A 25,167-nucleotide genomic window follows, 5' to 3' on the forward strand; every position below is an offset into this window, starting at 1 on the left:
ATTATTTTTTAGAGTACGATGAGAATCTATGGCTAGATAAGAACAGTAAGCGTAGGACCCTAAAATTAGAATATAAATTAGAGATATTAGATAGTTTTGCTTTAATCATTTTATTTTATTTAATAATACTTTTAGATAAAAAATATGGAATTCTTTTTAATACTGAGTAATAGGTAATTACAAATCAATCTCGTGATGATGATCCTTTTCCAGCAGGATATCTTCATCGCTAATTTTCATAAGTTTATCGATAGCTTCTGAATATTTTTTTTTAACTTCTTCGTAGATTTTTTCGTAGTCTGTACTCTTGATGATTTTACTTGCACCTGTACATTTTTCAATGTCTTAAATAAAATCATGTGCTTGTATGATAACCAGACGGTGCTTGAAAAAGTCTACTCCTGCTTCTTCGAATGTTCTACCATCAAGCATCCTCAGTTCGATCCCTTTTTTAAAATCAGCTTGTAATTTAATAACATGGGCATCTACAATAATGTAGGAATTTTTTAACTTTTTGAACAAATAAATAAAACGTAAGTAGAATGAAAATTAAAAAATGCGTATTTAGACAAATAAAAAATCAGTACGCGCATTTTTTTAAATTTCATTATACTTTGATTAATTTCTTTACAATTTATAAATTGTCTCATGTCTGCTACATTGACATTCAATAAAAACCGAATGGAAAATTTCAAATAACAGCTTCAAGCGATTTTTTATCGAACTTCATTGATAAATGAAAATATTAATATAACTGCGAAGTGAATTGATTATTCATATATTTTTAAATGCAAATGAGTTTTTTCAAATTTATTTGTAAGTAATAAAATTCAAAATGGAGGCAGTGATGAGTAAATAAATAATTTTATATTTAAATTTTTATTTATTGCTGAGTGCAACAAAGAAACCTCCTTTGGAAGAATCTAAGGAAGATATGTAAATATGCAAATATGTAATCAACAACTGATTAGTTGTCTTATGTCGTATGAACGTGACTTTTTTTATTCATGCTTATTATTATTATTATAATTAAATGTAAGAATATTAATGAGTAACGTCATTGGAATATGAATAGATTTATTTAAAAAATAAGAAAAAAAAGGTTTGTTTTATTTTGTTTGTCTATTATTTTACAACAAATAATACTTATAACAATAATTAAAATAGTAAATGGTTTGATAATAAAAAGTAAAAAATTAATAACATTTTTTGGCGTGCTGCGCACACCAAGCTGGAGAAATGGCATCGGCATATATCTGACGTACTTGTAATCTTTCTCTGAAAGCTTGGAGACGTGGTTCGACGTCTTCAGTTCTCAGTGTGTGAGAATCGCTCCACAATCTCTCCCCCACAGCTGCTGTTCTTGGCCAGATACGAGAATCCAAGCCGCCTTCATTGACATACTCACCCCACATGCAGACTTCACCACCGAGAACACCGACCTGTTTTAAATTTATTTAGTCATTAGCGATAAATAATTAAATTTTTACAGAGAAATAGTAATAATACATAAAATCATGTATACATTTCTTGGAATTCTGTTGTTGTAAGCATCTCGCCATGAGTGATAGCGAGTTTTACCCCAGAACCCATGGTCCAAGTACCAAGCATCTTTGGTGGACATTATGAGCTTGTAGCCACGTTGCAAAAGTTCACTAGGTAGCTCTGAACTTGACTCAACCCAAGTTTGTATAATAAATCTCGTTTTATCAAGATACTTTTCAATAACATCCGGTGATGTAAGCGCAGAACTCCACAGCAATACGTTATCAATTCTGCCTTCTTTTATTTCATCAATAAGTTTAACTTGCTCGGCATGAAATTCACTCCAGAGTTGATAAAAATCATCAGCAGTTCTTCCCATTCCACGTTCTTGCATTGCTGTCGTTATTTCTGGCGTTGAATTCCAACAGTTAATAAATACCTGGCAATATTTAGTTTTTTTAACAGATTAATTATCATCAGCTATTGATAATGAAGCGACAATACTTACTTCATCACCACCAAGATGGATAACAGAGCTGGTGCCCAACAGAGCCAGAGTGTCTTTGTAAATGTCCTTCAAAACTTCTAGAGTATGTGGATTAACTGGATTCAGTTGACCACAAGGTGGTTGGATACAGAACTCTCTCCAGGGTTCTTTGTTAACGCAGACCGCGAGAGCTCCCAATCCTGCAGACTCGCCCCATTCCCATCCAGCACCTGCATGAGACGGTGAGTCCAATTCTAAGATTATTCTCACTCCTCGGTATTTCGCGTACGTCACAATATAATTCAAGTCTTCTGGACTGTATATCATTTCAGGTGAGTATGCCCCGTACCTAATTATCAATTAAAAACAACATAAATAATAATAATAATATTTTTTCAGTTACCAAATATCAAGCTAATGAGCATTACTGAGACATGAGCGGTCGATTTTTAATATGAAGCGGAAAACTCTGGGTGTCAGTCGCATGCCAATGAAGAACATTCATTTTGGTGGCAGCTAATCCATCGATGGTTCTCAGAATAGCAGGAACTGGAAGATAATTTCTGGCGGTATCAATCAAAAGTCCGCGATGAACGAATATCGGCTTGTCTTGTATCTTTGCTTGGTCAACGATCACCAGTCCTCGGGCACTGTTTGACTTTAGAACCGGTGCGAATAATTGTGACAGAGTCTCTAGAGCATGACGAGCTCCGAAAACCGTCGACGCGGTTACGATAACGTCTATTTTATTTTCTATAAATAAGAAAAGTTTATAAAAAAATGATCAGTTAACTGAAACGATTAAATGGTAATAAGAATTGAACCTTTGGTAAATATTTGAAGAGTATATTCTTCGTCAGTACTCCAGTCGAGCTCAAGACTCTCTGAAATGACCTTGGTGTGAACTTTTACTGAAGAATTTGCCTTTTCGCAGTTTTCTCCGCACATCCATCGCAGATTACCGACAAATATATCCAAGGCTTCGGATAAAAATGATCTAGTTGATCGTGGAACTTCTTGCAGACCAAAACGGACTTCATTGGGGTGAGTTGGTAAGTACTGCAGGATTTATTATTTTATTATTTATTTACTAGTGTAAGTAAAATTAATTAATTTTCAATATTGTTTGTAAAAACGGCTTCGATTTGAGATAATTTATCGTACATTTTTTCCGATGGTGATAGGTCCCGTTGGAATCGGCCAAAGACCTCCAAGTGAACCACAGACTAGACGACAAGCTGCTAACGTCGTGTGGTGACCTTTGAGCTTTAGCTGCGCTGGGTCAATGATCGAGATTGGTTTGCTCGTACGCTGGCACTGGTCATTGATACATTCAAATGTCCGGAAAAAGCTGATAAATATATTACATTTTTTTTTTATTTTTAATACTATTTTTTACAGAATTTCGAAACTGATTTCTTCTATTATTTGCTTGCCACTAATCATAGAATGATAGAAAAAAAATAATAAAAGGTCAGTGTTAATCTCAATGTACGTTAGCAGTGAGTCGATAGACAAGTAAGAAATAGAAGTTATTTACCAGCTTGAAATTGAAAAGAACTGCAAGGTTTTATTTATAAAAGGTGTAATTATGTTGCGCAGGTGGCCCGAACGTTTATTATAATGACCGGTATTTTTTTCTTATATTTTTTGTTAGTATTAGTAGACTTTAGCTCGATTTGAAATAATTGGCTGATATAATTATAACTTACCTAGTTTGATGAGTACCCAGAGACGATGCATCAGCAGAATAATAAGAATAAGAATAAGAAGAGACAAGAATAAGGATCCAGGCCACGACAAACTTCATTTCGAGGGTTTTAAAGTTAATGGAAGTAGAATAGAGAAGAGTTGAATTGAAGTATATCTTTGATGATTAATCAGAGGGATAAAACAATAGACTGGCAAACAATGTTTGGTCTTTAATAAAAGGTTCTCCCAGTTAGGTTCGACGATTGTAATTGAACCTAGAATGGAAGTTCACCATCGAACTTGTAATAAGGGAAGTGTGCACTACTGCTACTAATGCTCTCTCTCTTTCTCAGTGACTATTTCTCAATCTGTCCCTCTTTCTCAGTACCTCGAACATAGAACAAGCGAACTGATTGTTCGCGGTTGTGTGAGCTATGTGACAATGTGTAGCACAAATGGGGGAACTTTTATCCGAGTTCGCTGATTACATTTGAGTGAGTCCGTCCGATAAGCTGCTATGTTTTAGAATTTCACATATATGTGTGTATAATCATTTGAAAACATTCATTTATTATATATGTAAATTATTATTATTATTATTATTATTATTATTGTTAATAATTTTTTAAAGACTAATTGCTGAGTATTTAAACGAGGACTGATTTATTGCAATTTGATTGTAATTTATCTGCACACCAGATAAGAAGAATAAACAATCGGATAATAAAAATTTGCTAAAAGAAATCACTCAATTATTTTTTAATCTTTATAAAAATAATTAAATTTCGATAATCGAAGTCTGGTTAAAAATAAGATTATTTAAAAATGTTGAATTATAACCATATGGTATTTTATAAACAATTTAATGTAATTTAAATCGCGAGACCGCGTTTACTGAACGACTGTAGAGTTTTATACAACAAGAGTTGCGGTTGCCGGTCCCGCGAGAACTGAACTTGAAAGGTACCACGAGGAGAGTCGTACCCTCGTCACAATTGTCTCGATCTCCTTCTAGACAATTATTTATAGCTCACTTTCTCACTCATTTGTTTTTTCTTCATCTTGGTTTGGAGTAGAAAGAGCTCACAACGTGTAACAAGTAACAACATCCACAACCGTTCAGTGACTTTTATTCTTCTTTTATCTTAAAACTTTATTTTTATTTTATTTATATTATGTTATACTCTTACTTCGTCTTATTGCACCAACTGGTCTCTCGCTGACCCACTGTACTGATTAACTAATCTCGGCAATTTACCTTCTCTTCCGTCACGTCATTATTTATAGTTTAACTTTTATATTATTTTTTAAAATTCCAACTAAATGTTTTAGAAAATCCTTCAGTTCAAAATATAATTTTATGCTGATAAATTGCAACTGCTGCAACTGCATTTTATGATTTAAAGAGGAAATAATTATCTTCTTTTACTTGCATACAACTTCCTGAAGCTTAAATAGATATAATCAATAAAAAATTATATAATAATAATAATAATAAAAATGTTTAACAATTGACATCAGTAAGTTAAATTTTAATTTAAAAGTTATCTTATAATTTATTTTTTATTTTTATACATCGTATTAACTTTTGTTAGTTTGTTTTAGATTTTTTTTAACTATTCAATGGAATTGTCTGTTATTTACCACAACAGTTTCCTTTTCCTGGCTCCTATTAACGACGTAACTACGTGATATTAAAGTTCCGGCGTTGCAGTTATGTATTTTCAATAATATTTATATATATATATTAAGTATGCGAATTGCGTGTATTTACAAGAGCTTAATGATATTTTTTTTTTATTTAAATATAGACAAAAGAAAACTCGAATGTGTAAAATAATAATTAATTAGATGATGTAGAAAAAAATAATAATAATCACAGAAACACATCAGCTAAATGTTATTATAGAAACTATATATATATATATATATATATATATATATATATATAAATTTATATATATATATATATATATATATATATGTATATATGTATATATTGAACTAAACGATTTAAGTCCCATTAGTTATTGTTTCTGTTTCCGTTTAAAGTAACATCCAGTGGCTCGTCCATGGACCTCGTGGCAGGACTGAGATCATGCTGTGGTTCACTCGTAAGATGATGATGGAACATCGGTGGTATTTGCGGATGACGTGTGGGCATTGGTGTTTTTATAGTAAGATCCATTTCAGATTCTTGAGGCCTGTCTCCTGGTGCTAAATCAACTTCGATGTCAGTTGGCGAGGCTGAATTTCTCGGTGATCCACAACCGCATTTCACTCTTTCTGGAGATTTATCGCAACTCACTGGGTACCTGAGTTTAAATTACACATTATTATCCTGGTTAGTTGAAACACCGTGTGTATAAAGTTAATAAAGATTATGGTAATGAAGAAGATTAAAATTACCCGTGGGGTGGCAGGATCCTGTAGTCTCGACAGATTTGATGGTTCGGATTATCAGGAAGCTTGTCCGGCGATCCCGAGGTTATTTGGGGCGGCGAAAGACCAGCAGAAGGCGGTGGAGTCAACGAGTCGGATCTTTCAACTCCTGGAGCTGGTGGAGGTCGGAGAAGAAGTGGTGCGGCGCTTCCTAGACCTAGACAACGCATTCTCCAGGCGTCTTGGAGAAGCTGGAGCCGCGCCTGCTTCCTCCATTTGGCTCGACGATTTTGGAACCACACCTGAATAAAAGTTAGTAATTAATATATATTTTAAAAGTGTTATTTAAATATATAATTTGAATTTACCTGAACTCGTGCTTCCGACAGGGAAATCCTCAGGGCAACTTCTTCACGTAAAAATACATCAGGGTAATGAGTCTTCTGGAAGAGAGACTCGAGCTCTTGGAGCTGCTGAGGGGTAAACGTCGTACGGTTGCGTCTCTGCGTCCAAAAAATAAGTAAATAAATTAAATAGAAGCATGTCATTATATTTTAAATAAATTACTAATTTAAAAACTATAACATATATTTGTTCACTTTTATTAATCATAAGTTTATTTAAATTCACAGATCAACACTTCAGGATGATGATGATGATGACGTTTAAGTAAAGATGGAAAAGAAACGTACACTGACCTGACGCCGTCGGCCGAACATGTACTCGGTAAGAAGATCAGCTTGCGGTCCAAGTGGTGATAAATAAGGTCCAGCCATACTTGCGATACTTATTTTTAAAATTCACTTATCACTTACAGAACTCAAATAACAAATAAAGAAGAAACATAAAAAAAAAACTTAAACTTCCGGAATTTTTATCAAGACAAAATAACAATTAACTGAAAATGATTTAGAGAAAGTTTATCAACTTTATCACGAAGGAGCATGAGTTGATAAACATAAGAAATTTGTTAGCGGTCCAAGTGATGATGTGAGACTGAACGAATCTGCGCCCTCGAGTGATAGTCAGCATCCCTCGCGACGTTGAAAGCTCACTCGGGGGTTGCGCAGTATGTCATTGGTTGAGTTTCCCACAGAGGCGGTTCTCTTGGTGGATGAGCCCACCACCCTCTTTGCTACTGGAGCATCCTCGAGAGAGAAGAAAACTCGAAGCAGGACAATGAATACCAAGCACATGCAAATCCAATACTATATAGTTATATTATTTGTCTGTATATATATGTAATATGGTTTTAAAAGTGAGAAAGAGAGCGAGAACATGGAGATGAGGGTGGCTCGCGTGCTTTTACTTTATAAGGGTAGCCAGTACCATTACCACCACCACCGCTACTACCATCACCACTTATACCTTCAAATCATTGTCTTCTTGGTGCCCCCCTCCCCTCCCCACATTATTCGTACATCTTTGCTAAGTTATTTCCATTCGATTGTGGCTCCAATTCTTCCCCATTAAACTTTCCTTTTATCTTCTCCTTCTTCTTTTAAATCCGACCAAAAAAGAGAAGAAAAAATTGTTTTAAAATCCCACATGGAAAATTATCTTACATTTTCACTGGCTAATAAAATCTCGCCCGGATGGAGAGATGAATTAAAATTTATAAATAAATTCTGGTGGACAAAGAATAAAAATGACAATAGATCTGAATACAAATGAAGTTGAGTTTTATAGACGGGGTAAAATTTAGTGTCTCACTCGCATCATCATCGACAAAAAACCAAGCAGAGTTAGTACGTAAAAAATAGGGGGGCGGTGGAAGAGGCGGCAGCGGAGGTGGTTGTAGTGGGACGAGAAAGTTGGGCTGGGGAAGAAGCGCACAACGCAATCTTTTTAATTATGAGAACGTGGCTTTGTATTTCATGTTTGTTTTGTTGTCAGCGCGCTACTCTATTCGGCTTTTTTTATATTATAACGTGGCGCGGGAGGCTGATGGGTCAGGGGCGGAGGGAAACGACCGGGAGAGCAACGGAGAGAAGAAGAGCGAGTGAGTGAGATGGAGAAGAAACAGGGGGTAGAAGAGTGAGTTGAAGCCAGGGTGAGATTGCTTTAGTAATGAATTACATGGCTTGGGGCTATGTGCCTCTGTCTGATGCTTCTCTCCCGACCACCGCTACCACCGCTGTTTCCTGGACTCTCTCTCTGACTTTATTTCTATAACTCTGTAAATAACGTACATATATTTTTAACTTTGTTCGTATCCTCCTTTATAAGCATAACTCTCAGAGCTTTCCATACATATATAAACATATATACCTCAGCTTTATGCTATTTCATTTGTTAGAAATTTGTGTACCAGTTACATGATGCCATTTCACCAACTCTTTGCTGTAAAATTTAATTTACTCAATTCGTTATTTTTATTTTACTTCATTTACTTGCTACCAGATCTCCAACCAGATGATATTTAAAAAAATAATTTTTTGGTATTTATATTTTTTTTTTCATGGATTTTAAAAAATTGCGGGAAAAGTTTTGAAAGTAAGTCAGGTGAAGACAGATACAAACACATCAAAACCCTGGCAACACTATTGTTATAATGGAATCAAGATCCCCATTGATTGAGAAATACAATGTCGCCGCCCCAAAACGCCCTGGTCTCTCTCTCTCTCTCTCTCTTCGCGGGACATTATTAATTTCCTTGTCAAAACCTCACAACTACCCCATTGCAATGCGCCACCGCGAGATACCCGTTCTTTACTTTCACCCCCTCAATGATGCTTTTGCTGCACGACTTGCAATCGTTTAATTTACTTCTGCCACGCCCATTTACTTTCTTATTCCCTCAAGATGGAATTAAAATATACAACTTCTTAATCAAAATACAAATAATAACAATAAACAATAATTACAAAAAAAGTCAACGAGTATTTTAGTTTTTTGTCAAAAAGTATGAGCTTTAAATTATTAATACAATTTTAATTAATAAACGGAACAATTAACACGTGTTTTGATAAATTTAAAAAAAAATTGATTATAATACAGAACCAACTGGTCCCACGCGTATTTCAATCTCATATTTTTAAAAATAAAATACGGCACATGGTCACGGACATGGATTAAATCTTGTGATTGTGATTGCGCTAAACCAAAACAATAGCTTATACCCATTGACTATAAAAACCTACCACGTTTTTTTTTCAGTCGTCCCGTCTAGTCGATCCATCAGCGGGTGGTTACACTCCCACTTTTTCTTTCCTCGTTTTCTACATCACATTTTTTTTTTATACCAACACGTATTCTTCCGCCCCAATTCATCCATCCTCTGGATTAATTGACTTTTTCAATACTCGTTTACATACATTTAGTATACAAACATATATATATTAAACTACGAATATTCTTAGCGCTAATACCCACTAGTAGACTAAGTAGTATAAGCAAATCTCCAGACCTACGGGATTTGATTAAAAATTTTTTTATTAAACTCACTTGTATTGTCTTTTCAGATTAATCCATCAAATTTACGATGATTGGTACCGTACTCGAGGATAGATTAATAAAAGAGTGAAGGAAGAGTTCCGGTACCTGGCATTTTGTTGGACGTAATTTAAAACTTTGCGGGCTTATGGTATTATTTGGCACGTGACACACACATGCATATGATGACTTGATGACAAAGATGACACGAGACGTGTTGCATACGAGCAAAAGAGAAATTTATATAAATTTTGTGGGTGTAGCGCGAGAGAATTTATCTCGGTTAGGACGAGGACGCTGCCAGAGACGCATCGGCGGTGGTAAAGGGTAGTCGGGGGATGAGAAAACATTAATCTAGGCATGTTTTGTAATCTCCGACCGCAGTCTATCTGCTTTTACATTATATATATACACATTTAAATGTATTTGTACATGTATATATATATGACTGGTACATAAATGCATGTAAATATAACAAGAGCAAGTGAATCAGTGTGTATATGCTGGTTTTGTAGTTTATTATTGTGTGCGTGTTGGCATATAATGAAAACGCTGTTATTGCTTGGCTATAGAGCACTCACAATGGCCTCGAAATACATAAATTTAGAGGAGAGAGAAATATGTCTCTCAGTATTCGTTCATTTTTCGTTGTTGCTTTATCCATGTAGTGTAGGTACGTACGTATATACTGAATTTATATGTATATATGTAAAAGTGAGAGCGTGAGGGAGAGAGTAAGCAATGAAATTACAAAGCGCGAACATTGAAATATACTGAGATTAATATTTCAACTATCAAGATGTATATGCAATGATATATTTATGTTGTATTTTGTCAGATGACAGTGAAGTAGCAATTTAATTAATTGAAATTTATATTTAAAATGTAAGAAGACAAATATGATGAAGAAAAAAAATTTAAATGGGGAGTAAACAACTTGGTAATTTTTTTGTTCACAGGAAGATTGGCTGGTTACACCGCCAAGAAGAGATAAAGAGTATAATCAATGAAAATGGTCCGGGTGAACAATTGTCGTGTGACAAAAGGCTCGGGCATTTTTTTCGGCTCCTCAGTTTCATTTACCATGTAATAATGCAAATGAAAGAAAATTCTGGGGTAGCGCCGAGACTGGTGAGTTCCGAGTATGAGAAAGAGAAGAAGAAGGAAAAAAGACTTAGGAAATATGCTTGGAGGTCCAGAAAATACTGTACAAGGAGACTTGAAGAGCACAAGACACGATATTTATTTTGCCTCGGTTGCCAAAGATGTAGAAGGAGAGAGAGAGAAGCGGACAAATGTCTTGGCTGATTTGTTTGGACAAAAGTGCAGTTTCACACACAATCCGTCTGGTTGAGACGAAAATAACTTTCTCTATTCCTAAAGTGCATCTACCATTTTAAATTGGTACAGTAAATAAAAATTAATGTGAAAGCTTTTTTTTTTATTTTAAATTTCAATAATTTAAGTAGTCAGCTTATTATTTATTTAATTTATTTTACTTATACAGTACATATATATTTTTTTAATTATTTTATTTTAGGTACATTCCAGTCTTGACAAAAAATGTATACAAAAGTATTGTTATGATAATGAAAATTTTCTTTTCACGAGCGTTAAGTTAATGAGACAAAAAAAAATATAAGAGAATAGAAGAAATAAAAAAATAAAATTTTTTTCTTGAATTTTTAAAGTTGTCTTCTGAGTGCACCTATTCTTCTTACAATACATTATTACCGAGTCGACGAATAAAACGAGTAGAGGACGTTTTAGGTGGTGTCACGAGTTCTCCTAAACTCGACGGGTGTACAAAAGACAACGAGTAGCAGTCAGTGTTTGGGAAACGTTTTCTATCATCGTGTCGCTGGTTGTTTATCGAAGCAGTACCACCAGCAGATCTTGTCGGTGAGATATATTTATTATATATATATATACATGCATACATACATTTACTAACCCGCTGTTTAGTTGTAGCCGTTGGAGATATCACCGAGCGAGCGAGCTGGATATGGGCTTTTAACAGAAGTACTAAGCGGAACTACACGCGCGAACACCTTCCGGGCACATTTTTTTCTTCTTTATTTTTCCACTGGCACCAGAGTATAATATAGTAGTGTAAACCTATGCAGATATATACTGCTGAGCAAGGCTTCTTTTTTACTTCTGCCACAGTGATTTTGTCAGCCAGGCACGTGGATGATTCGTAGCAAAGGAACCTCGGCATAGCTTCTCATTATCATTATTACATGCTGAAGACATGTGACTACATACGTACATATCGCAAGATACGCATATATAAATGCGTGAAATGGCAAATACAAGGGTCGGAAACAATGAAATGTAGACAGTATGTAATGTATAAAGATATGTATTCATTTTTTTGTCTCGCATAGTGGTCTTTTGTCTTTGAACAAAAAAAAATAATAATAATTATTATTATTATTATTTTTTTTTTCCTCTTAATTGTAAACTTATTTTTTGTATTTCTATTTCAAGATTTAAAACATTAGTCTAATTACTTTTACTTGGGAATCAAACATGCCGATAGAAAATGGAGACATGTTTATTTAGCGATATATAAGTGACATCCTGAGCTTTTATGAAGTCCGAGAAGGCGGTCTCTCAGCGCGGTCGAATGCACATACACTAGGGGTAAGTTTATGTACATGTATAACCCAGAGGTTTACTCACACATCACTGCATGTATACATATGATGGTTAGAGAGTCGGGGGGTAAAGTAAGAGGGATGATACTGTATGCGATTAAAGTGTATAAGCCCGTGTAAGAGAAAGTAAGCACTGGCTGAGAGAAACTGAAGGGTGTACATAATATACATATATGTGTATGTGTACTTTGAGCAGTGGTAATGCGACTAAATGAATCCACTAACGGGGTTGGTTTTGCCTAGATGGTAATGGTGGAAGGGGTAATTAAAACCACCCTCGTGCAGAACCACCAAGCGAGATAGATAAGCCCACTGCTGAGTGCTTCGGTACTCTCTCTTCCTCTCCTTCTCACTAAAAAACTTTCAACTGTTCGTTTTTCCGTATCATTTTATTTTATTTACTTCATTAATTAATTAATTTTCTTCATTCAATCGCAACCGCATGACTAATTTATTTTTTTTTAATTTTATTTTACTAATTAATTAAATATTTTTAAAATAAATACTAATTAGCAAGCTTTAAATAAAACTCTGTATGAGGTAATTATGGGTAAAGAAAATTAATAACCGGCTATTGAAATAATTTACACAATAATTGATGAATAAAATTGACAGGATATTAAATTTTTTTTATTTTTTATTTTTATTTTTATTGTCACAGAAATGGAGGAAACAATATTTTTCCCATGAGAATTTGTTGACATAAAATACCGGCTCGAGATTTATGAAGGTTCAGTACGCAGAATACTCTGAGGCATCAACGACTATCTCATAAATGGAACTAATTACAGTGATCATACAACGACGCCGTCCGGATGCATATATAATTTAACATTCATTACAAACAGACACTTACATAAATATATTTATATATTATAGATCCACAGACTATTGCATTTATGCTGTACATGTATACATGTACATATGCGTATACGTGTCTCGATGTATTTATTGTTAGCGGAAAAAGAAAAGAAAGAATGAAAAAAGAAAAAAAAAAAAGTAAATCCCCGGGATGTGCCTTTGTGCATCCCCGACAATTGTTAAACTCTTCTCCAGTACGGAGAATGATATCGTTTTCTCGTTAATTAGGATGCTAATTACCAGCAATTAATCATTGCTACCGGTTTATTTCGGTGAGTCCATTCAAATTCCTGTATATGATGCATCAGTTCAATGTAATTATTTGTATCTTGCAGAGGTAATTGATGCATGATATAATTTTTAATTAAAATTATTTAATTAGTAACTGATAATTAGCGGTTAATAAATTTTTAACGATAAATAAATTTGTTTTTTTTTTTTTTGTTTTCAGGTCGATCTTGAGGGAGGTCAAGCGAATCAATGAAAGGTATTAGAAGGTCTTAAATGGATACGAGAGATATTTTGTGATGGGGGATGGTAGCGGATGGAGGCTGCCGTGAAAAGCCAATAGCGGTTTCAGCAGTAGCTTTCGGCAATGCCATAGAAAACGGATAGACGGTGGTTTTGGTAGTTGCGGCGTCTTCGGGAGAGGTAACTTTGCTGCTAAAATTCTCTCTGCTTACTTCTTATGTATACTCTTACTAAAACCATAGTAAATTACCTTCAGACTTGTTTGGATGTGTTTAATTACCGTCGAAATATCGTTAATTAGTCAGCCATTTACTTCATCGCATCGCGAATAAGGATGCGCTGAGTATACATGTATATCTGCAGCACTACTTGGTGGTACTACTCTTTACCATCCTCGGCATCCGGTATTCAACTGGATAAAGTTTATCCTTTGCTTAAGAACAAGATGGAGAATGTGAAAGAGTCAGTTGCTGGTAGATATAGATAGCTGCTGGATGAACGATGAGAGATTCAACTTCATCACGAGTGATCTCCTTAGAAACGAACCGAGCAACCAAGTGCTTTCTACGCTATCTCTCGTCTTATATCGTCTGCTTTCTTACTCTATTTCTCGTGAGTTATCCTTATATAACTCAGTATTCTACGTCTCTCACTTCCTTCATCCTCACTCTTATTATATTCGAAAAACGTTTCTTAGCAAATACTATAATATAATCTCACAATGTATATAAATTTAACAAAATTATATTTCATACACTGTGAAAAATTGGCAGGGAATTCGGAGGGATTTTACTCGAATCCGAATCCAATCCGACACTTAGAGTTCGGGGATTTAAAAAAAAATAATTTTGCATATGGAGTAAATAGGGAGTTTGCTACTTCAGCTGAGTGATTTCGGAGTAATCTGGATTTTATTTAATTACACCCGGGTTCCGGGTTATAATTTCAAACACTAATTTTTAAAGTTTATTTTTTTCCGTATACGAACAATTAGTCTACATGATTTTATTTGTTATTATAATTATTATTCAGCATATAAATATCATAAAAAATTGTATTTATTCGTTAGAGTTGAAGGTTATTAAAAAAAAACCACAATCAAGTCAACAAGTCACATGAAACGTGATGACGCGTGTCCATAATACAGATGTCAGACGTCCTATGGTTGAAGCACGCTCTCAAAAACTCCCTGGGGCAAAGTAAATATAGACAAGCATAAATGGTTTAATAATTAACCAAAATGTCATCACCTCAATTTTTTACACTTTACTGCAACGAAAAAAAACATAAGTAAGTTTATTACTTAATGCGTATCATAAATTTAATTAATCAAATGTAATTGACGGCAGGTTTGTTCGATGGTAGAATAATTGTTATAGGATTAAATAGAAGATTGATATGGGATTAATTTGTTGATGAAGAACGGAATTGAATGAGATTTAGGGTCGTGATTTGACTTTAGCGTCAATGAAATCACGTGCTGAGTTCTGGTTGACCCCAAACATTCAGCAGTGCGCCTATAAGATTAGTTTTACATTCAATGGATTCTGAAAAAAGTAATGGGGACGAAAGGGGATGTGATGACGGCGATTATTATTATTATCTGATGATGCTTGGGAATTGGTGTAAGTATACTAGTCTGATTGTTCCCTCGAGTATACACACATGATGCTCGAGCTGTATAGTCTTACATATGGGGGCCAACAACTCCATTACATGGTATTACTCTCGACTGAACGGACGCCTCGCCGACTTCAAACGTGCAATCATCTTACATTCATAAACTTCTATCATATTCTCTTTGTTATCATTATCATTGTTATTATTATTTTCATTCCATTTCTTTAAAAAATTTATTCAGACAAAAAAAGCATCCATTTGATTTATACTCGAGATTAATTTATTTTTATTCACTGGTATTATTTTTTTATTTTATTTTGTTTTGTTGTTTTATAGATTATTTTAAGATGTGGGGGATTTAAAGTTTGCCGGGCGTTCTCTGGAGTGTGATGGTCCGTTATTTCCATCTCAATTAATATTTTAATCAAGCCTCTCTCGCTCATGGACAAGAGAAAATTTGTTCCGTTTACGTGCCCTCAAGCGTTCGTTTCTCTCGCGCGAGCCAATACAATGCCAGGATGCAGCCGTCCTTTCCTTCATTATAAACTTTTTTATAATATTTTAGTTTTTATTATCAACTATTCAGTAATTTACTATTATATACACCATATATATATATGTATATTTTTTTTTTGTTAATATTTTAATTACTAACAATTTTATTTTGCTTGCGGCAAATTAATTATTTTAAAATAAATTTATTTATTTAGCAGACAAATGACCTGGAATAAATTACGAGCATTGTGAAGATGAGATGATGAAGAGTCGATGAGAGGCTAAATTAAAGGCATTGGACGTCTGAAAAATTCAGATAAAAGATGGAAGAAGGGTACAGAGAAGGTAAAACGAGCTGGGTAGCTACAGACACTAAGAGGAAATTCTAGCGAATCATACCCGACCGACAGTAAACAATGCCCATTGTCCAGCATATCATTTTCGGCACTCATTCCTCATTTCCTGTATCCCCCTCTCTTGCACCACTTCCTCGGTCTGCTTTTTCCCCAGCTTCCAAAAGGAAACTCGCGAATTCGCTCGGCCGTTTCGCGCTCCGCGAATGAATGCAGTTCTCTCAGTTTTACTTTTTTTCACCTCGTCTTCTTTATATATATATATGTATATATCTATTTTTTTTTTATCTACGTCGTATCCTCTATCTTCAGCGATTTTAGAATCGTTGCAGAGTATCCTGGCCAGCGCGTTACACAATACCCTATTGTCTTTCTTTTTTTTGTCATCCCGCTGGTACTTTTAGTCGGTTGTATCGTCGCCATTATTTATTCTCCTTATTTCAAATTTTTAAACCAATAATATTTGTAATTTTCATTTACTTTTTTTTTATTATTAAATTTTACAATAATTGCATTAATTAATATTTAATTACAGGTAAAAATTCTCCAGTGGCATCAGCTTTCAATAATAATTTTTACCTGGAAAATGAATCCGGAGGCGCGAATATTTGAATACAGGCGATATCGTGGACCTAATTTCCGTACAATGGAATAAATTTACAACATAAACCGAGATATTTTGGTGCAATGACACGTGGTGGACTGGTTGGAGCCACGGTGACACAAGTGATCTCTGGTAAAGTGCTTACAGTTGCCGTCAAACTGCGATTAACGTCAAGAAAACGTGTTTCACCGTTCTTGGTTTTCTTCTTTGTACTCTGACGTTTGTTACCGGCACCATTTGGCTAATTATACTAGAGAAACTGTTAATTATCCTAGAATTTTTCTATAACATCTACTTCTTGGATTGCATGCTGTCACTCTTGAACTGTACACAGAAAAAAAATTCTTGTTTCAATCCATAATGCAAAAAATTTCTTGGGACAAGTGAAAATTTTTCCTCCAAGAAATCCTTTTTTTTTTTGGATAAATTTAATTTTTTAAAATATTTCTCGACTTAAAATCATTGATTAGCTTTTAAATTATCGTAAATTTTCTACTTATCATTAACAATCTCCAAAAAATTTTCTGTATGATTACTCTATCATTTTTTTTTCTACTCTATTATCTTGTGTTCAGTTGATGTTTTTAAGTGATGCCTTTTATTATTATTATTACTTTTTTGCCGACTTTAAAAGCACACAAATAAATTGAAGGAAGCTTTTAATTGATTGTCATCGAGCATGTAGATATACACAAGTACGTAAGAGAGTAAGAGGAGGGCGAGAGTAAGGTACCAAGTAAAGAGAGCAAGAGAGAGGCATGTAGATGAATGCAAAGAATATTTTACGATTCGTCCATTAGCATTGCCGCAAATTTGCGACAAAGCGGAATCCATATTACTCGACATCATATCCCTCTATTTGTCTCTCGCTTGTGCTCTCTGTGTGTATCTTGTTCTGGTAACGTTTTAATACACGGCAAGTCGCGCCGACGCTGAAAGAGACGAGAGGCGGTCCCGCGAGGGTGGTGGAACAACAGGGTATATTATAACAATGCTATCCACTGCTCCACAATCGCATATATACAGGGGCCCGGCAATAGCCAACTGGAGAAAAGAGGAAAAATCGCATGCACCCTCTCAGCTTATTGTTTCCACGGATATCTACTGACTCCTAGGGGGGTACATATACATCTTCAACATATGTACTAAAATAGCATAATTCATAATCATAATAACAACAAAAAGTAATAATAAACATTAAGCATTCATTGAAAATTTTCAATTAGCATTGTCTTGTTGCCGATCCCAACAATCAGATATTGGAATAATCTAAGAAGTAAACGATAAATTAATTAGTTATTCTGGTAATTTTTTTTAAATTAAGTGTACGGAGTGTGTATTTTTTAGATGAGCGATGATTTTTGAAAATTTGACATGCGTTTTGATTCGTCGATTAGGTTTCGAAAATACCGCTGGCTTGAAAATTAGTGAATACCCGTATATGTCTTTTTATGAAAAGTGACGCATAATTTTTTTGCTGTTGGGAATAACCCATGACAACATAAACGTTTTTTGTTCATTATGATGTCCTTTAGTAGGAAAAGCCATAAAAAGTTCTAGGAATAATTTATTTTTTGAGTAATTGACGTCGGGCAGGTGCAGGCAGATGCGGGCAGATGACACTGTCTATGCAATATTATGAGAAGTGGCCCGTAACTTTGCTCCTGTTGGGAATAACCCATGACAACACAAACGTTTTTTGTTCATTATGATGTCCTTTAGTAGGAAAAGCCATAAAAAGTTCTAGGAATAATTTATTTTTTGAGTAATTGACGTCGGGCAGGTGCAGGCAGATGCGGGCAGATGACACTGTCTATGCAATATTATGAGAAGTGGCCCGTAACTTTGCTCCTGTTGGGAATAACCCATGACAACACAAACGTTTTTTGTTCATTATGATGTCCTTTAGTAGGAAAAGCCATAAAAAGTTCTAGGAATAATTTATTTTTTGAGTAATTGACGTCGGGCAGGTGCAGGCAGATGCGGGCAGATGACACTGTCTATGCAATATTATGAGAAGTGGCCCGTAACTTTGCTCCTGTTGGGAATAACCCATGACAACACAAACGTTTTTTGTTCATTATGATGTCCTTTAGTAGGAAAAGCCATAAAAAGTTCTAGGAATAATTTATTTTTTGAGTAATTGACGTCGGGCAGGTGCAGGCAGATGCGGGCAGATGACACTGTCTATGCAATATTATGAGAAGTGACCCGTAACTTTGCTCCTGTTGGGAATAACCCATGACAACATAAACGTTTTTTGTTCATTATGATGTCCTCTAGTTGAAGAAACCCAAAAAAGTCCCAGGAAAAGTATATTTTTTTGAGTTCAGATCCATATGAGGATTGCAAGAACATGGGTGAGGATGAGGCTGTCCTATGAAAAGTGGCCCGTAAATTTTCTTCTGTTAGGAAGAACCCGTCACAATATTAACTTTTTTTTGTTCATTATGATGTCCTTTAGTAGGAGAAACCCTAAAAAGTCCTAAGAAAAATTCTTATGCATATGAGAAAGTATCAGGAAAGATCCCTCTGTGTCTTTATTTTTTTGAAGTGTTCCAAAATTTTTCTTTATTATGAGTACTGTCGGAAAACTGTTTGATGGAATTAATTAATTATTAGAGCGGTCATTAATGAATAGTAATGAATGAATGAATGAACATATTCGTTAACATTGGTGATACAGCAAATATATTAACTTGATTGTACAGATTTTGATTAATACGTCTGGTGTATCGTCATGACTCTGTGATGTTGAAATACCAGCCTCCGGCTTATTATATACCTCTAATATATCTCTATATATATTCACACATGACTTCTCTGGATATCACCGGTATGTCAAATTTGTGATTAACCACCATTATGTTCCATACTATCGTGTTCGCTGGTATAAAGTTAATGTACATGTCACATTTACCCAGCAATGCTTTATTATAGCCAGAGGTATATTATATATCTTTTTTTTTAATTTTTTTTATTTTACATTATGATAAAGGAATGAGTGTACATTCATACAAAAATGATAAAAAGGCTCGTTGGAATAACTTCGATACGAATTATTTCACAACTTTTCTTTTACAATCATTAGACATACATTTGTAGCTCGTGGGTACTTTTTCAATTACCCAATGGATGATAAGTTGGGAAAATCTTTATGCTAATGATTCCTTTACGTGTTTGAAACGGTTCTACAAGCTACAAGTTCTTGTCATGCAATAAGAGTAAAGTAATAATGATGATAATTAATAAATGATAGAAAGAGAAGAAAAATAATAAAGGCAGATTACGATTATCGATCGATTGTCCTCTTTCATTTGGTCTAAACTTTATTTTTTCTCTCACTGCCTTAGATATAACACACGGGACTTTGAAGTACTCCGCAAAACTGTTGACAAAGGCACGTTAATAATATGCTAATCGTACTTGTGGTTTTTTGTAGCAGTCTATCCAGGGCTGGTGAAAATACCAGAGTATGACAGCAAGAGATGCTCACCCTCCCTTGGTAGCAAAAAAAAGAAGAAAGTAAAACGTAAAAAAAGTCATCCGCACAACTTTCTCTTGTCTATCCATTAACTCAGTCCCTAAAATTTCTGCGACTCATTTCGTTTGCTGTAAAAAAAAATAATAATAATAATAATAATAAATAATAAAAATGTGTTGGTTGGTTTTAAATTACCGGGGGTATGAGTGGAATTGGGAAGCGATCAAAGATTGAGAAGAAGCGAGCCCGGCATCAAGTTTTGGTAAAACTTTAGCGCAATCGTTCTGTCAAGAATAGCGACAACAAACGGGGATTGATATAAAAAGTGAGTCGTCGTATCAACGGTGCAGTACAAAAAAGTGGGAAGAATAAACGGCAGCGTGTTAAAGATAAAAGAAAAAAAATAATAAGAAATATAAACAATAGAAAAGAAAAACGCATAGAGTTGAAGAAAAAAAGGGCGTCAAAAGTCTTTACGCGATTCTCGCGGAAGAATATCTCATCACGTAATGTCTGTTGGCAGCTGGAGTTTGGTAGCGGGAGGCGGTAGCGAGTGGCGATGGTCCAGAGGGGAGGATAGGCTGGAAAGGCCAAGAGATAAAAAATAAAAAATAGTAAAGGGGAGATAAAGGGTGCGAAAGAGCGGATGGGTGAGAAAGAGATAAAGAAAAAAGTGTAATCATATGATGACCGTGTTTGCGAGGGATATAGAGTGAGAGGAGTCCAGGGGGTGGATACATGATGGCACACACCAGTGCAGTGCAGTCTGTAGATAAAAGGCTGGGCAGAGTAAAAGAGTGTAGGGTAAAAGAGGACGGTAGGGTAAAGAGTGAGAGGGTAGAAGAGGGCAGTTATATTTTTCCATTAAACATATTTATTCACGCGAGACCCCCAGCCTGCTCGCGACTCACAATGTCGAGCTCTCTTTTGCCAAGGACACAGTTCATACCGTTAAATCTCCCACACACGTGGTGTTAGGGCTGCGTTCATTGAGACGAGGGCCAGGGGACCTGGGGAGTGATAACAGAAAGGTGCACAAAGTGTAAGTCATAATGTAATCTCTTAATGGGAGCATCAAACACAACACGTACAGAAGAAGCTTGTATCGTCTGTATATTATTTTATTTATCAATGTATGTATTTATGTACATACTTTTTTTTATATTTAGATACGTGTGTGTGTGTGTGTGTGTGTGTTTTTTTTTTTGTATTTATACCCAGATGAGTTACTTTTTTTAGGGGTATGTGTGATGTTTACAAGTTGATGATGCAAATGGAATAAAGAGTACGCTCTGATTCTTCCACGAGGACCTTTTCATCTTTTACTGATGGCTCTTGAGCTTTGGATAGGCCCTTATGCTGAGGGTACTTGAGATAGGGCGCTGGACCGAAGGATACGTGGATAGATCCCCAGTGATGCTCCTGGCCCGGACTTGCCGAGCAGAATTTCAATCCGATGATTGCTTATATGTGAGCTAAAATTCTTATCTCTATCAATTCAATGAGATTTGAATATGCAGATACTGTTGATAAATTTATTTTATATAAATCAAAAAAAGTATTTTGTATTTTTATCATCAGTCTAAGTATCGTTGAGTATCAATTTTAAATGCGGGCTGTTGTATCTACGGTACAGACTTTCAAGTTGAAGATATGGAGATTGTTCTGTTTCACATCTGTCGGTTCTTTCCCTGCTCGAGGTGGCACCACTTTCTAGCTTGCGAGTGGTAATAAAGTACATTCGTTGTGTTGCTTTATATTTAAATGTCTTTATTTATTAAATTCAAGTAAAAAATTTTTAAATAATTAAACTGATTTAAATAATTATTCAAACGAGATATTTATGAATTATCTGTTCTTTGAACCAGTCTTCATCAAATTGCAGATGATTTGCTGGTATTGACAGAAAATGAATTTTTCCAGCTTCGTCCATTTGTTTCAATCCTAAACGATCCTAAAATTCATAACAGAAATTATAATATTAATTATATTAACGAAGAAAGTTGTTCTCTTCTCATACGTCATTCTTCCCGCAAACAGAGGCAGAAATTTAAACTTTCAGGTATAGATCTGGTGAAAAATCAGATACACACCACGGAGGAAAATAGCAATCACCTTCAGCTCTAACAGACAATTATACACTTGGGTTGGAATGCCCTACTTTCTTCCCTTGATGTGTAATATATTAAATATGTTAAATATGAGATTACTAGTACGTACTTGGACATAAAGATCAGACTCCTGAAGTGTCTGCAATTCAGTTGATTGCCCAGGCTTGTAAAATCCAAACCACTCGGTCTCACGTGGCTGTACCATTGTGTCATTCTCAAACTTAACAAGTACCAAGGTCTCTAGACGTTGGAGATTTTCTTTATAAGTCTACAATAGTAAACATACATAATATTAAAAAAAAATATATGAATGTCTGGATAAAAGGAATTTTTATCCGCTATTTTTACCTCATTGACAACAAGCTCATTGTTAATATCCGCTAAAAAAACACTATTCTTCTTGTACTCGTCTTCTTTAAGCGGATCGTGCCAGTATTCGGCCTGAACAAATCGATTTTGTACAAAGGACAAGTAAGCGCCGTGATTTAAGATTCGTCTCAAGTAATCGCAGACTTTATGCTCCAAGGAGCCGCAATTTGGAAGCCCGTAAACGCCCTGATGCTGACCGCCCAGCGAAATAAGATTTTTCATACCAGGACCAGGACATCTTTCAGCAACGCCTCGCAAAAATTGACCACCCTGGGAAAATCCAATGGCATTGAATCCGTTTTTCAAACTGGTATCGTTCGCTAACTCTCCGCAAACTTCTTCTATTTGTTCATTAACATTTTTGAAATAACTATTCTCTACATCCTGCATAAATATATCATCAGATTTTTAATTATATCCATTTTTTGCAAAGTTAACTGTCAAAATATTTATTACCTCTATGACATTATTTCCAATTCTGATGGACTTGACATAAACATCTGGTATTTCTTCTTCAATTATTTTTTTAATCTGCCCTAGACTGAAGGAAAAACAGCAGCTGTCACCTGGTGAATAAAATGAAATATAATTTTAAATTTCCCGCTTGGAAATCACGCATGATCATGAACATCGTGGACAGTGAACGAGAACGAAGCGAAAACTGAAACTCAACGGCCATGACAGTGACCATTTACCGTAATAACTACAATTTATTGGACTAATTAATTTTCCACGTACTCAACTCTTCTTAATTGATAAATTTAATTGGTAGATATGAAAAGACTCACCCATTCCATGCCATAGAACTACTGGTGTAGGATTATTTTTTAAAGTAACTGCTGATAATAAATATTGACAAGAGTTTATTAGAAAAAATACAAATACAATTTTTATTTTTAAATTATACATATTCGTTGTTGTATTAAAATATATTTTCAGTAATAATTTTATATATATTCACTGTGTAGAGATTAAGATAATGTGGATACTCTTGATCTTGTTTAAAGGTCGGGACCTGACTGGCTGACCAAACAAAATATCTCCCGCCGTGCACTTCATGCTTGTTTAATATATATGTATAGATATATGAGACTGTGTTGAATAATATAGAAATTACGCTGCATGCAACGAAAAAAAAAAAAAAAATAGGCACAATTTGAATCCTCGAACTCAATTACAAAAAGCGCGCTCGCTTAAATAAAGTTTCCGATTTAAATTACATGGGAAAAATTTTTGAAATTTAAAATTTTTAAAATCGATAATGGATCAATAGATTAAAATGATTGTTACATTTTTTTAATTGTAAAAAATATAAACTTAACATTATATAATTAGTACGGTTTCGTTGTTTTCTTCAATTTATTTCAAATAGAATGCGACAATGAAATTCTGGATATCGTCGTAAGGTAGGTAGTCGATGATATCCAGTATGCAGTAAAATGGCAGAGAATGAAAAGCCTTACTTATATAATATGATATATTTTTACATTCGTTGAGTAATTTCATTCGTTTTATAGTTTCATGAAGTCGCAGCGAGATTCTTCGGAAATATTCTTCTATCCTGCTACTTTTGGAGGATTGTAATTTTATAGCTGCATTAAAGCTTTCATCACTCGCTAGTTGTGCAAATTTTCTATTACTTGAAGTTAAAATATCATAAATGGACATACTTTGATCACCGAATTTTATCAATCGCCGCTTAATTATATTAAATTGCTGATCCAACCGTTTCTCTACCCGGCGTAAAGCCGGTGTAAATCGAGGTAGTTCTTTAGCTAGATCTTCCATAACCAGGACCTCTTCTTTGAGGACAGGTAAATTGAGTCTTTGTCTAATTAGTATGTCATTTAGAATCATTTCGAGTGTGTATGATATGGAGGTACACAATGCCCGTCTGCAACAGCGGTTCACATCTGGGGAAAATTCTGGATCTATCCTCTTTTTCGCAAAATAAAACAAAGGCTTAGAATTCTCAGAGCAAGTCTGTAGCAATAATAATTCCTTTACCATGAGAAATAATCTGTGCTGAGCGGCCATATTGATCAACAATGTTGCTGGATCTCCGTTTATCATATAATTTATATCAGTTCCATGCCTGTATAGAATAAACATAATTCTCCATTTCTTTTCATCTAAACTTATTGGAGTCTCGGCACACCTACACTTGTATCTATCCATTTTCACCAAGTAATAGATAGCAGTAAAACCATCATTATCACGAGCGTTTATATCATCTTTACTCATAACTTTGACCAAGGATTTTACAATTTTTTCCTGGTGTTGATTAACAGCACACATCAGTAGTGTTTTATTCGAAGAACTTCTTGTTCTAAAACCAGCCTTATGTCGGATTAAAATATCTAGTAATTCAACTCTATCGTGAATAACTGCATATGCCACTAAAGTCATTTTGGACCTAAAGATACAACACCACTTATCTTCTGGAGATGGAAAACAACTTGGATACTGTATTTGAAGATCATCGTTTATTACATCATTGGCATCAGCACCAGCATTCAGGAGTAATTCCACAATCTTATGGTGATGAAATAAAACAGCCAACATAATTGGTCGAGCTCCGTCGAAAGCCATTTTATTGACGTTGGCTTTAAATTCAAATATTAGCGATTTAACAAGATCATAGCAGCCTTCCAT

At 34.7% G+C, this 25,167-nt stretch overlaps 3 protein-coding genes across 3 annotated transcripts; all 3 read right to left on the minus strand.

The window, feature by feature from the left end:
- Positions 1–1,095: 1,095 nt before the first annotated feature.
- On the minus strand, positions 1,096–4,722 carry LOC103568857 (chitooligosaccharidolytic beta-N-acetylglucosaminidase). Its single transcript, XM_008545858.3, has 7 exons — positions 3,685–4,722; positions 3,137–3,323; positions 2,797–3,031; positions 2,401–2,725; positions 1,994–2,321; positions 1,526–1,924; positions 1,096–1,442 (listed from the first exon to the last, which is right to left on the minus strand). Exons 1-7 carry the CDS (start codon positions 3,780–3,782, stop codon positions 1,197–1,199), a joined length of 1,818 nt encoding a protein of 605 aa, XP_008544080.1. The 5' UTR covers positions 3,783–4,722; the 3' UTR covers positions 1,096–1,196.
- A 965-nt stretch (positions 4,723–5,687) lies between these two features.
- On the minus strand, positions 5,688–6,880 carry LOC103568941 (homeobox protein prophet of Pit-1). The gene is made up of 4 exons (XM_008545985.2): positions 6,739–6,880; positions 6,415–6,549; positions 6,074–6,348; positions 5,688–5,979 (listed from the first exon to the last, which is right to left on the minus strand). Exons 1-4 carry the CDS (start codon positions 6,820–6,822, stop codon positions 5,688–5,690), a joined length of 786 nt encoding a protein of 261 aa, XP_008544207.1. The 5' UTR covers positions 6,823–6,880.
- Positions 6,881–21,594: 14,714 nt separating this feature from the next.
- Positions 21,595–23,631, minus strand: LOC103568856 (palmitoyl-protein thioesterase 1). The gene is made up of 5 exons (XM_008545857.3): positions 23,301–23,631; positions 22,969–23,078; positions 22,492–22,896; positions 22,253–22,411; positions 21,595–21,986 (listed from the first exon to the last, which is right to left on the minus strand). Exons 1-5 carry the CDS (start codon positions 23,419–23,421, stop codon positions 21,861–21,863), a joined length of 921 nt encoding a protein of 306 aa, XP_008544079.1. The 5' UTR covers positions 23,422–23,631; the 3' UTR covers positions 21,595–21,860.
- Between the last annotated feature and the right edge of the window lie 1,536 nt (positions 23,632–25,167).

The sequence above is a fragment of the Microplitis demolitor genome, chromosome 3 (assembly GCF_026212275.2).
Source record: "Microplitis demolitor isolate Queensland-Clemson2020A chromosome 3, iyMicDemo2.1a, whole genome shotgun sequence".
Lineage (NCBI taxonomy): Eukaryota > Metazoa > Arthropoda > Insecta > Hymenoptera > Braconidae > Microplitis > Microplitis demolitor.